This window comes from Amblyomma mixtum, chromosome 3 (assembly GCF_055824585.1).
Source record: "Amblyomma mixtum isolate Tamu chromosome 3, ASM5582458v1, whole genome shotgun sequence".
NCBI lineage: Eukaryota > Metazoa > Arthropoda > Arachnida > Ixodida > Ixodidae > Amblyomma > Amblyomma mixtum.
In genome coordinates, this window is record NC_143014.1 from 21,071,469 (window position 1) to 21,084,167 (window position 12,699).

At 45.8% G+C, this 12,699-nt stretch overlaps 1 protein-coding gene across 5 annotated transcripts in view; it reads left to right on the forward strand.

Moving 5' to 3' along the window:
* The window catches only part of wcy (WW domain-containing adapter protein with coiled-coil wacky), a 96,886-nt gene that overhangs the window by 49,318 nt on the left and 34,869 nt on the right, over positions 1-12,699 (forward strand). For 3 of the 5 annotated variants that reach the window (XM_089578305.1, XM_089578306.1, XM_089578307.1), the window contains exons 7-9: positions 781-1,037; positions 4,919-5,056; positions 12,197-12,412. In XM_089578305.1, coding sequence (XP_089434431.1) covers positions 781-1,037; positions 4,919-5,056; positions 12,197-12,412 — 611 coding nt within the window. The remainder of the gene's footprint in view (positions 1-780; positions 1,038-4,918; positions 5,057-12,196; positions 12,413-12,699) is intronic. The other 2 variants (XM_089578308.1, XM_089578309.1) reach the window with 1 other exon arrangement.

Consider the following 12,699-nt stretch of genomic DNA (forward strand, 5'->3'; position numbering starts at 1 on the left):
GGGGCCTGGAAAGCAGTGAATCTTGTCGGCGACGGGGCAGCGAAAGTTACAGACAGGCACTTGTTGATTGTCCGGACTGGACTGAGTAATCCTCTGTCCGGAGAAAAATGAGACAAATGGATGTCTTATACACGGATTGCGTTGTGCTTGATCTTTGTCCCTCTTTACTGCACTCGCCGCGAAGTGCTTCATGTGCGTCGTGCATTATTCTTGTTGAACATGATGCTGCACGCGAGGCGAGGGAGGTGTGGTACAAAATTCAAGTTACTTTCCATTGAATTGTGCACTGTAGAATGGGAAATGGGCAGCGGGGAGGCAGTTCAGTGTGAGGGAAGAAATAATTCGGTACTATTGCAAAGCCGAGGGTGTGCTCGGTCGATGAAGCCAATAAAGAAGTCGACCACAGGAAGAAGGCCCGCTGGCCAGAGCTCAAGGATTGTCTCTGCCTGGTGGCCTGCGCAAGCATGCATTTTTATATCATTTACTGCATAAGCAAGTGCATCCAGTGTGAGTTGTGTGTGATTTTTTTTTTTTTCTGTAAAATTGTTGTTTGCAGAGGGGTGCGACTTATACACGGGTGCAATTTAGACCGAAAAGTACTCAAGTTCATTGGCTGAATACTTTATGTGATGGAATCTTGTTATCAGGAGTTTTTCTGAACTGGCACCTTGTTCTCTTCAAAATCACTCCTTGGGTGGGGATGCTTTTCCACGCGGCGCCTGTCGGCATTTTGATGCGGTGTTGTGGTGGCTAGCAGTGCCCTGTGTGTGCTCTGTGCAGACAACAGCCAGGGGGCAGCAATGGTGGCAGCAGCACCAGCAGCCTCAGCAGTGCCAGCAGCAGCAGCTGTGGCAGCAGCAACAGCACCCAGAGGAGTGCCCCTGCCTCGACACCAAGTGTCTCTGATCCCGGCGGGGGGCGGCCCAAGTCACGCACGCAAGATCGGACCCCCACTACTGTGGCCTCACCAGCACCAACGACAGCTTCAGCTGGCACAACTGCCACTGTCACAACTTCCGTGTGCAGCAACAGCAGGCGTGAGTGTCAGGGCTGGGCACAATATGTGAATTGCATTTCCATTAGTGATTCAAAGATAGCGAACCAAACTTGGCTTCCTGAAATCGCCAGTATCACTGTAAAAACCTGTGTATAATGCGAGGTTTTTTTTCCCTGATTTTAGCTTGTCAAATTTCCACCTCGCATTATATATGGATTCAGACAATTTTTGGCCAAAACCTACAATTTCGATTTCGCTATTATTGAGCGCCGTTACCACCACGCTTCAAGCGAGAGGAGGCGCTATCTGACGGTGGTAGTTTTGATTTCGACGCCAGGTCACTGCGCTGACCTGACCTCATGATGCCTAGGACTTCATGATGCCTCCCATGGTATCGGGACCGCGGAAGCAGTCCTTGACTGCTTTTAAAAGGGAAGTAATCGTAGCTGCTGAAAACATCAGTATTGCATCAAGGGCTGCTACATAATCTGGAGGAGGTAGGGAGAGCCTGCAGCTACTACCGCCGCTCATGGGCCCCTCTAGCCTCGCTTTGCAATTCACTTCACTTTCATACCTTAAAGACCCTCGTTAGAAGGTATTACATAAGGGGTGGGGCATACAGAAATGAAAAACAGAATAAGTAACAGATAAGTTGAAGCAAGTTATACAAATATCAGATTTTCACTGAGCAAGTACACACGTGATTCTTTTGAGGAACAAAGATTGGCATGTGATAGCAGCAAGATCTCGGGGAAGGCTGTTCCAGTCTGTCGCAGTCCAGGGGAAGAATGATGAAGAAAATGTATTGGCGTGGGCGCGAGGTCGTGACACTTGCTGCTGATGGCCGGTGCGGAGGGCAATGCGTGGTGGGTGGTGCATGGTGGATGTAGGGTTCCTGTCGTAGCTCAAAGTGAAAAAAAAACTTGTGAAACAAACAAACTAGCAATGTAGCGGCGATGAGCAAGGGTAGGTAGGCTGGACTGTGGTTTGAGGGATGATATGCTAATATCAGAAGAATTCTATGAATGATTGAATATAGTTGCTCGGTTTTGAACTGCTTCAATTGAATTACAGAGATATGCTTGTTTCGGAGACCAGATGGGAGATGCATATTCTAATTTTGACCTGACTGATGATTTGTATGCAAGGAGCTTGACATGCTGAGGTGCAGAGCGTAGGTGACGCTTTAAAAATCCTAGTGTTCTCTTAGCGGATGATATGATGTTTGAAATATGTGTATTCCATCTATGATCATGACAAAGATGAACACCGAAGCATTTGTATGATTGGACAAGGTGGAGAGGAACGTTAGATATGCTGTATTGAAACAGAAGAGGGTAACGGCGACGATGGAATGACATATAGTATTTTCATTACTTGTGTTAAGTGTCATTAGCTATTCACTGCACCAGTCTTGCGCATGAGTTAAATTATTTTGAAGGGATAGGGATTGTTGGTCAAAGGTGTTAGTGACTGTTCTGTAAATAACACAATCTTCAGCAAACATCTGAATATAGCAATCTAATATCTCAGGTAGGTCGTTAATATAAATTAGAAACAAGAGTGGCCCAAGGACGGATCCTTGGGGCACGCCTGAGGGGACTGGTAAGAGGCTAGACATTTGGTTATTGACAATGACTGATTGGAAGCGGTGAGTTAAGAATTATTTTATCCATGCTAGTATGTCCAGATGCAAGTTTAGGTGAGAAAGTTTCAGAAATAAGTGGTTATGAAGTACCTTGTCAAATGCCTTAGCGAAGTCGAGAAAAGTTGCGTCAGTTTGGAGGTTGGCATCAAGGTTGGGATGCATGCAAGTCATGAACGAAAAGTGCTAGTTGACTTTCACAGGAGTATCCTTTGCGAAATCCGTGCTGTGATGAGTGAAAAAAATTATTCGAATCCAGAAAGTGCATCGTTATAGAGTAAATTATGTGTTCCATGAGTTTACATGGTATGCTGGTGAGTTATATGGGTCAGTAATTAAGTGGTGAATCTTTGTTACCCGACTTGTGGACCGGAACGGCCTTCCCCACTTTCCAGTTATGGGGTATGACACCTGCAGAAAGAGATTGTGAGAACAGCAGGCATAAAATTTTGGCAGAAGTATGGTTAACGTCAAAGCCGGCAGATGATGACAGTTTTAGTTTATCTATAAGACATGATATGCCGGCTTCAGAGAAAGTAACGGCTGGCATTAAACTACTTTGGTCATTTGCTGTCATGAGGGGGGGCAGTTCCTGTTCATGAGTGAATACATATGCGAAAGCAGAATTAAAGGGACAGTGAGGAGAGCTCTATTAATATTTTTTTAAAAGCAAAATCCGATAGTTCGGCATTTCATGGCTTTGTTGCCACTTGGCCGGCAGTGAAAGATGCATTTATTTCTAAGAAATTTGGATTCGAAGTTGAAAAAGTTTTTCCCGCCGCTCTGATTCAAACTTGGGATTCTCTTATGACGATAAGTGACGTGAAACATGATGTGCACATGACATAACTCAGACTCCGTGATTTCTGGCGGCCAGCGGTGCGGCCTAGCAGCAGCCGAAAAGAAAGCTACCGCCGGCCGCACGTTGAAGGCATCTATCGGCTATTGTGGCCATCGCTACCGTCGCTTCGTTTACGTTTGCACCGGCGTTTTGCCAGCGTTACGATGGATCCCGTTCTCGAAGTCGTCAACGAAGTTCTCGCAAATAGACACCTTTAGCATACCGTGTACCTTGCTACCGTTAGCGGAATACCAGGAGCCCGCCTACCGCCGGTGAGCGGGCGCTGATTGGTCCCGATGCTGCAGGCGCGCGCGTAGCTGCCGGGTACGTGGCGCCATCTGGCGACGTCGAGGAGATTTGCGCATGCATTGGCTGCGTCTCAGTGATTCGTGGCTTCTCGTGTCCTAGTGATGCTAGAACCATTGGTTCTAGCACCATTGGTTCTAGCAACACTGTTTTGTCCTATGACGTCATCACGCTTGTACTTGCGAGTTTGGCCTGTGGCGGCGATACCTGTATTTCGGTTCTTGCTCTTTTCTATGTTACAAGAGCTTTGTTGTCAGTATGAGTGGCGTTTTTGTAATCAGGAGCTGGTATTCTGTCGATACAAGCCAACTTCAATTTCTCCTCAGTGTCCCTTTAAAGATATGTCGGCACACTTGCCATTGGAAACAGCACGCTCGGAATCATCAGTGAGGGTAAAAGTGCGTATAGATTGCGGGTTTAAAAGCTGCCAGAATTTAGTTGGGTGATCTTTAAGTATGTTGGGTAGGTCGTTATGGTAAAATGAGCGTTTAGCGGTTTTTACTGCGACCAGGTATGTCTTTTCGGTAGTGTAATATTTTTCCCGTGTGCAGTCAGTTCCAGTCTGTTTGGTACTGTGGAACAAACTTTTTTTGTTTTCTAATCTTCCTAGAGCCTTGGTAAACCATGGTTTCTATTTTGGTTGCGTGGAAGCTGCATTTGGGAACTTATTTGTTAGGAAGTTCGTTAATTTTATGAGTAAACATCGACCAATTTTCGTGGATGGTTTGTTCCTGGAAAGAGCGCTGAAAAGATGAGAAGTAAGCTTCCAAGGCCCTGTTTATGGAGTCATAGTTACCTTTGTTATAAAGGGTGATTGTTTTTTTGGAAGTTTCTTTTATTGTTGGAGTGAAGGTAAAAGACGCATGGATGACTTTGTGATCACTAATTTCCCATGAAAAACTTCTGTTGCAGAAGGTGTACACACCAGATTTGGTACTAAAGGCACCTGTTGTGTTCTTTATTTGTGGTAGAGTGTGCGAGTTGTCTCGTCTTGACAACAAGCCCTGAAGTGACTCCTCGGCTAAATTTGGTGTAGGGAGTTCTTTTATTGTGGCTTTGATTGCAAACTGTCTTGTGTGCTGTGAAAGTGACAGCATTCAAAGCGGAGCATTTTTGTTTGGTTGTGCAGAAAATGAGAAGCATTCCACTGGTAGCAGCAACTCTGTGGTGTCTAGTTCAACACGGCCTTACCAACAGCCTGCAACAACGAGGCAACAGAATGACACTCGCCGGCCTTCACAGACGCGCAACGTGGACCCTCGGAAAGGTATGCTAGCTATGGCTTGGCCAGGGCAGAACAGTGGCCGCCACCGGGAGGGAGGAGATGGCGGCCTGGCTCCTGCGGCAGGGCTGGAAAGTCCCTCAGCTCCGCCTTGCAAATTTTGCTCTTTTCACAACCCTTCAGCCTCACTGGCCTCATATTTCTCTGTTCATCTGTTGCTGTTGCCATTTGTGGAGGCACCCATAGTACGTAGGTGCAGAATCCAGCTGTGGGCTACATGTTGCAACACTCATTCTTTTAAGGAGTACAGACACCAATTTTTGTCAAGTTTTGTTTGTTTTTGTTTTTATTTGTAATCATGTGCGAGGCACTGGTAAGCATAAACTGCCATGTGGAATTCTCCTGCATCCCATATACAGTTTCAGTTTATATCTGAATGTCTTCTCTCAAGTCATTTAGAGTTAAATATTGGCTTCAATAACCGAATGGTGGCTGTGATGCTACAAAAGGGGCTCAAAAATAGCATTATTATAGCTGCCTTTTTATTTCTTATCATTACTGCTCTTGAAGCAGGATATCGAAGAGGCATAGTGAATTACACTCTTTTTTTTGCTATATCTTTACTTGTTAAGACGAGGCTTCAAGGTTGTCGCCGGACGCTCCCTCCTCAGTTTTTTTTCCTCCATGATAAACCACGATCAACTATCGCGCTACCGCAGATCCCCGCACTTGACAGCAACACAAAAACAAAACAAAACAAAAAAACGAGCTGGAGATGCTGATGGCGATATGGATAGTGAAAGCTCGCGGCGGAGGAAAACGTTGATGATGATGATAAGCTCTACCTCGGGCGCCCTCCGTGGGTGGCGTCTGGAAGCTCCTGTGCGCGTGTGTGGCCTCCACGATCAAGCGCCCGTTGCGCGCAGCCGGAGCCGATCGCAGAGGCCTCGGCGCGTGCATTCCAAAGGCTATTCCCGCGTGGGTAGTGGAAAGTTTCGGTGCGGCCCTTACACGGATCTTTTTTTTTTTAATATTTTCTTCGGGAAAACGGGGTGCGGCCCGTACACGAGTGCGTTTACGCGGTGTGTTCAATTTTGAGAGTCGAAAAATTTCCGGAAATTTTACCCCGCGTAATAGGCGCACCCCGAACTTTGAGCCGGATTTTCTGGAAAAAAAGTGCGCCTATTATGCGAGTAAATACGGTACCTTCTGAGAAGGTCTAATGCTGTTACAGCCAATGCTTCCTCTTTGTCGCCACTGTTGTGCGCATCAACACGCTCGGCCACGATCTGGTCAGTGGTCAAAACCTTGGAGGCGGCCACAGAAACATAATTGCGATCCCATTCGCGCCAACCCCTTCCATGGCCATGCCGAGTCCTTCACAGTCCTCAGTGGATCCATCCCCTACAGTTCCAGATTCTGTTTTTCACCGTTGTGGCAGTGACAGCTCTCCATGACGTGGCATCCAGGATTGCAATGCCAGTCGGCTGCAGGCCAGGGACCGCTTCACAATGCACCTTGTGTAGAAATGTTTCATGGTTTTTGATGATGTCAGCATCCAAGGGTTGGAGGTAGCTTATCGTGTTGGCCAGAAGGTACACCACTTGGGCATGCTGCAGCGACGTGGTGTCCTTGTGATGTACGGAGTAGTTGTCTAAAAGAAGAACGACTTTTCTGCCCTGACAGCCCATCTTTGAGTCCATCTATGACAGAAACCCTTCGAAAATTGCACACGTCATCCAGGTCTTACTTTTATTCTTGTAGCAGCAGGGCAGGTACCGGGCATTTTTCAGGGAACATGGGTCGCGAAATTTTCCAATGACCCACGGCTTCATCTCAGAGTCGTCCGAGCTGCAGCACAAAAACATGGTGAGACATTCCTTGCTGCATTTCCTGCTGTGGCAAGCCTTGCCTTTAATGCTCAACATCTTCGATGGCTGTACCTTGTAAGCGTTTCCCGCTTCATCGTCATTGAAAATGTCCCTGGGTTCGTAGCCGTTGGTAATGCATACCATGGACTCCTTCCAGTTGCCTACGATAGCCGTGTCTTGCAGTCGTGTAAGTACATCACAGTGCCAAGTTCAGGGTGCGCCTCTTATGTGCGTAAATAAAAAAAATTGATTTTTCGCGAACAAACTGGGAGTGTGCGCCTATTATGCGAGTAAATACGGTAGTTTGCTGCACAAGCTTGTGACAAATGCTACCAGAAGACTTTTTTTTAGTATACACCCTATAATTATGACATTCGAGCTGCTTATAGAGTTTTTTATGCTGATTTCAAATATATAATTAGTTTTACTTCAAGTGGCATAGATTTTGCTTTGTACCACTGCAACATGTAAAATATAGGCCTTTATCTCTCCCCCTTTTTCCATCACTAAACTTTCAAAATTATGTGCCAGTGACGGTTCATGTTACTCCACTTGAATTGCAGAATGCCAAAAACTAACTAGGAAGTGCATATAAAATATATACTGCAGGTGAAAATTTGTAACCTGGGAAGTCTACAGTAATAAGTAGATGAGGGAAGGGAAAAGTCATCCCATACACGATGGAGGCCAACAGCTACAGAAACGAAGGAGCATAGGGGATGCTTTCTTTTCTTCTTAATTTGTGGTGTTCATCAGTGGGAATTAATATGGTAGTTATTTAAACATACTTGATTATAAAGCAGAAAAAAACCACATGCCACCTGTGGGATTCGAACCCAGGACCTCCGAATTTCGCGCCCGTTGCTCTACCAACTGAGCTACAGCGCCGGCTGACCAGTCTTCTGCTTTCGGGGGTGTTTTATGTTTTGCGTGTAACCTAACCGTGAGAGTGTTCACCAGCGCCACCCTTGTCCATAGCGGCGGAAGAAGTGTGTCCCGTATTGCCGCGAGTGCCACGTTGGGACATGATCGAACGGTGAGGGCGGAAGCTGTGCGAGAAACCCTCTTATGCTACCCATGGCATCAAGGCTGCCAGAATTGAGGCCCTTGTTAGCTACTGAGCAGACAAGGGAAGGGAAAAGTGGGGGGGCTTACATGGCAGACTCCAACAGTGTCGGAAACCAAGGAGAATAGGGAGCATAAAAAAAAAAAAAATCTATGCTCCTCAGTTTCTGTGACTGTTGGCCTCCATCAATATCCACAAGTGTTTACTTATCAGACTTGAAAGTGTTACTTATAATTTGTCTTAAATACACTTTCACCCCGTTCATACATTTTTCACGGGACCGGAAAAAAAAAAAAAAACGTATCAGCCGGAAAAACGCAGCAGGGAGGAAAGCTCCGAAAACGAATGAAAACAGTGCAGCTTCGACTTGAAACAATTTATTTCCGCAAAGTGAGGACTAAAAAAAAAATGAGAATAGTGGATTGCCATTTCTTTTGCTCGCTGGAAAGCACCATGCGTTTCTCAATAGTCTGGAAGGCCGCATTGCTGTCAGAGAACTTCTTGTCAAGATGCTATTGTTGTGACTATCAAGAGTCAACCTCTGTCTACCGTCCGACAAATGGCAGCTCAAACGAGCCTTGCAATAATTTATATATGGATTCAGACAATTTTTGGCCAAAACACCTAATTTTGACACCTAATTTTGAGGGCATGTTTTTTCTTTGCAGTGATGCGTAAGACATTACTGTACATGGATCACCATGTGGTATCCTCCTTCGACCGCTTAGTAATTTATTATTGAATTTTTCTTTCATGCTGTTCTGGTTTCAACCACTCTGTGATGTCAAAAGTTGCAGTTATGTCATGGGAGGCATGCAAAAACTGCAATATAATCGCTACTCCTTCATTCCAGCTATTGAGTCAGGCTGGATTTAACGTTGTTGTGAATAAAAACAATGAAGCAGCAATTATATTGCAATTTTTTTCATGCCTTGCTTGACCCAAACTCCACTGTTGAAACCGAAACCAAAACAGCATGAGAGAAAAATTGGATTATAAGTTATTGAGTGGTCATAGGCAGGTACCACATGGTAATCCATGTACACTAATGCCTTAAGCATCATTACAAAGAAGAAAAAACACACCCAGAAATTAGGTGCGTGTGCAAAATTAGATGCACCCAAACAAGACCGCGGAAATGCTACCGTAAAAACCGGAATATAGGTCGAACTTAAAAAAAAAAACATGGCAAAAAGTTGACCCCCATCTTATATACGGGTATAATTGGCGGAAAAACTATGGAAGTCTTGCAACAATGGGCGGCTGAAGTCATAAGCCTCCATCACCATCGCCATCAGCAGCAGTGCGGTATGGCGACGTTGTGGCACCCCCACTTTGCGTTTCCGTTGTCACAAAGTTATTTTGGTTTGTGGCTGGCTGTTGTTGGCTTGGAGATCTCTCCCCGCAGAGATGGTGTGCAAGTCTTTTAGAAAATGCAGCATAAGCAATGCGCTAGACGGCACAGAGGACGGTGCTCTATGTGACGTGGACAGTGAGAAGCAATTGTCATCTGACTAGAGTTCGGACGACTCTGATGACTCGGAGTAACGCTTGCGCACTTCGTGCCTTTCTTTGTACTGCACACCCTTATCACGGAGCGGTGAAAGAAGTGAGAGTAAGCACATGTGTACACATGTGTGTATCTCTCTTAATTCGCCACTCAGCGCCGTTAGTAAGGTGCTGACAAGCACGCGGGTTGATGGTCGCGCGATAGTGTTAAAGAATTAGCCGGGTGTACATAAGAGCAGCATCTAAATGAAAATAAATACTGTCACCATTGTGCAACCGACTGATTTGCATTTGTTTCAAGGTAAGGGTGTCTTTCGGTACTTTTGCCGTTGAAAAAGATTTTTTTCATTTTTAGAATTGCTTAGTTGAGGGGTCGACCTTTGTTCCGGTCCGACCTATATTCCGGTTTTTGTGGTACTAATGCTGCAACCATACCAGCCAAACCATGCTTACAATGCAAAAGTGCGTGTGTAAATTTGGCTGGATGATTCGAGTCTGCAGCTGGCACCGGCTCAGTTAATTCGAAGACCTGGGGTGCTATGCCCGAACGCCCAAATTGATTGCAGACTTGGGAACACCTGTGTGACTGCTAATGCCGCCGTGTTGTGCCACTTATAATAGGGCACATTAGGCAATTGTGCAACTCGGTGCTTCACTCGCTGCCGCACAGATGTCACCGCGGCACAGTGACATCACATTGGTCCTCTCCACACCCAACTTGTCGGTGAAAAAGATACAGCTGCATGCACATTCTTCTCCTCACTCGATATGTCTGCATTTCTGCACCACGCCACTAACTTTAAATATCCAACCTTGGCCAAGGATATCGGAAAACACGGTGAAGAGCTTTGCCAGTAACTGAATTGCATAGACATGTGCAAACATGTTCTGCGGATCGAAACAGGCTTGACTGAAGTTTTGGTAAGTGGCAACTGCAATGAATGCAAATGAGCTCCCGCTGCAGGACGAGTTTGTTGACTGCAGTGGTAGTGACTTGGCAGTGCTACAAGCAGTTTAACCGTGTTTCGTACTTGCCGTTTTCATTTTGGTTCTGTTTTTGGATCATTTGAGAACCCCCTTAATTAAATTTTATGCAGTCTAATTAGCTTTGAATTAACGAGGCTTCTGTGTGACTGGATGAGTGTTTCTGAAATGGCGTTACATTACTTGACAGAATGTTTAAAAAGCTTCCTCCTCGTGAGTGGATGTCCTAAAATTTCTGAAATATGGAAGGGTGTCCAGCTTCGCCAGCACCATGTGCGCCTGCCACGGGGGAGAAGAAACGCCAAGGGACCTGGCACCCTGCAAAGGACTCCTCCTCAAGTATTGCTGCCTACATGTCGCTTCGTTCCACCCTGTCTTGAGCAGTTCAGCCCAGTATGCACTGCTGTAGGTATTTTGCTGGCAGGTTACTGTTGTAGGGAAGCACCCTCCTGTACTGCTATGCAAAATGTCACAGCAGCTGGGCATTTCAGACTACAGAATATCAAGTTTGGGGCTCTGTGGCCATTTTGTTGAAAAATCAGAAGCTTGTGGCTATAATAATGATTCGCTCCAGTTCTTCCTGTCCGCCAGAAAACAAAAAGTAGTGCTGAATAATAGGCATTCCACATTTCAACCTATTGCTTGCGGGGTTCCTCAAGGATCGGTGTTGGGTCCTGTTTTGTTTTCTATTTTTGTGAATGACCTCCAGTAGGCCGTTCAGTTTTCTAAGGTCTTTATGTATACCGATGACACTGACCTTTTGTTCACAGCTGTATTACTTTCCGGTCTACAAAACAGGATAGCATCTCAACTTTCTAATATTTCAGAACAGTTTCGCACTGATAAATTAACGATAAATGTTGACAAAACCAAATACGTGGTATTCCACTCTAGGAGAAGAAACATTGCCGCCAACATGATTCACATATCACTAAACAAACGTAGTGTTCAGGCAAAACGGTATTTCCCGGTATTTTTCCTTTTTTCACTGTCACATTAGCTACTGCTGTGAATCTTGGGGACAGACTTACACAACTTATCTACTTCCAGTACAGAGGCTGCAAAAGAGAGCATTGTGTGTGATAGGTCATGCATCGTCAAATTTTAATAATTATATCAGGAACATGAAGTGCTATCATTTGAATCCATGCTTAATTACAAACTATGTATATTGGCGAAAAACATTGTTAATACTAGCATTCCACTGCCATTCAATATTTTCTTGATACCATCCCGAAACACAAGACACGCATTAAATGGCAACTTTAACCTCCCTGCTTGTCACAGTGTGTACGGTGAGTGCTTTATTCAATTCTCAGGAGCAAAAATTTGGAATGCTCTACCTGTCAGTGTGAAACTTGCAAATAACTAAGCTCAGTTCCAAGCTGTTCGTCATCAACAGCCAGGAAGCGCCTTGAGCCCCCTCCTTTCTTCTTTTTTTTTTTTCTTCCCCCATTCTTTGTCTCTGCTTTGTATTGTACTGCTGTTCACTTGGATGTATACTTTGCTCTAGGCATTTTGATTCCTGTGTTTCTCTTTCCTCTTTTTATTACGGCTGCCTGATGAAGTTCATTTTGTACTGGACCGTCAACTAGCCCTACGCCTATCAGTCCAGATATTTCCATATGTGTTCCTCGGTGTGTGAATAAGTATTGCTGTGAACTTTTTTGAGGTAGCTCTGCACTGTGTGGTTACATTGTTCGAAAAGCTTGGCTCAATTGAAGGCGTAGTTGAGGTGGTCGCTTTGCCCTGCAGATGCACAGACACAGGACATGGATATTTCCCCACCGGGGGGTGGCGGCGGAAACACTCCCAACAGTACGCCTGAACCAAGCCGCAGCCAGTCCCAGCCAGCCCCCACAATGCTTCTGCCCCAGTCGTCAGTGACGCTTGCCCAACTGCCCAAGATGATGTCGCAGCTTGCTGGCACCCGGGGACTCCCCAAGCTGGATGACATGTCGCCCCAGGAAGGTCAGAAAAGACCTGCTACGCCCTCAGGACTTTCCTCTTGGCTACCTCCCTGTCTCCTGCACTCTGCTTGCTGCACGTTCTTCTGGTGTCGGCTCTCCTCTGTGGTGCACCTCTGCCGCTTTGCACGCGCCTGGTCTGCGTTGCATTGTGCTGTGCTTGATGGCTCACCTCAGATTTGTTTGTTCGCACCATTTCGATGACCAGTGCCGCCTGGTGCTCGGCTTATTCAGGGTGTAATGCTTGGGAAGACGAAAACACTCTGTGCCATGGCGCTCTTTGGCCACAGA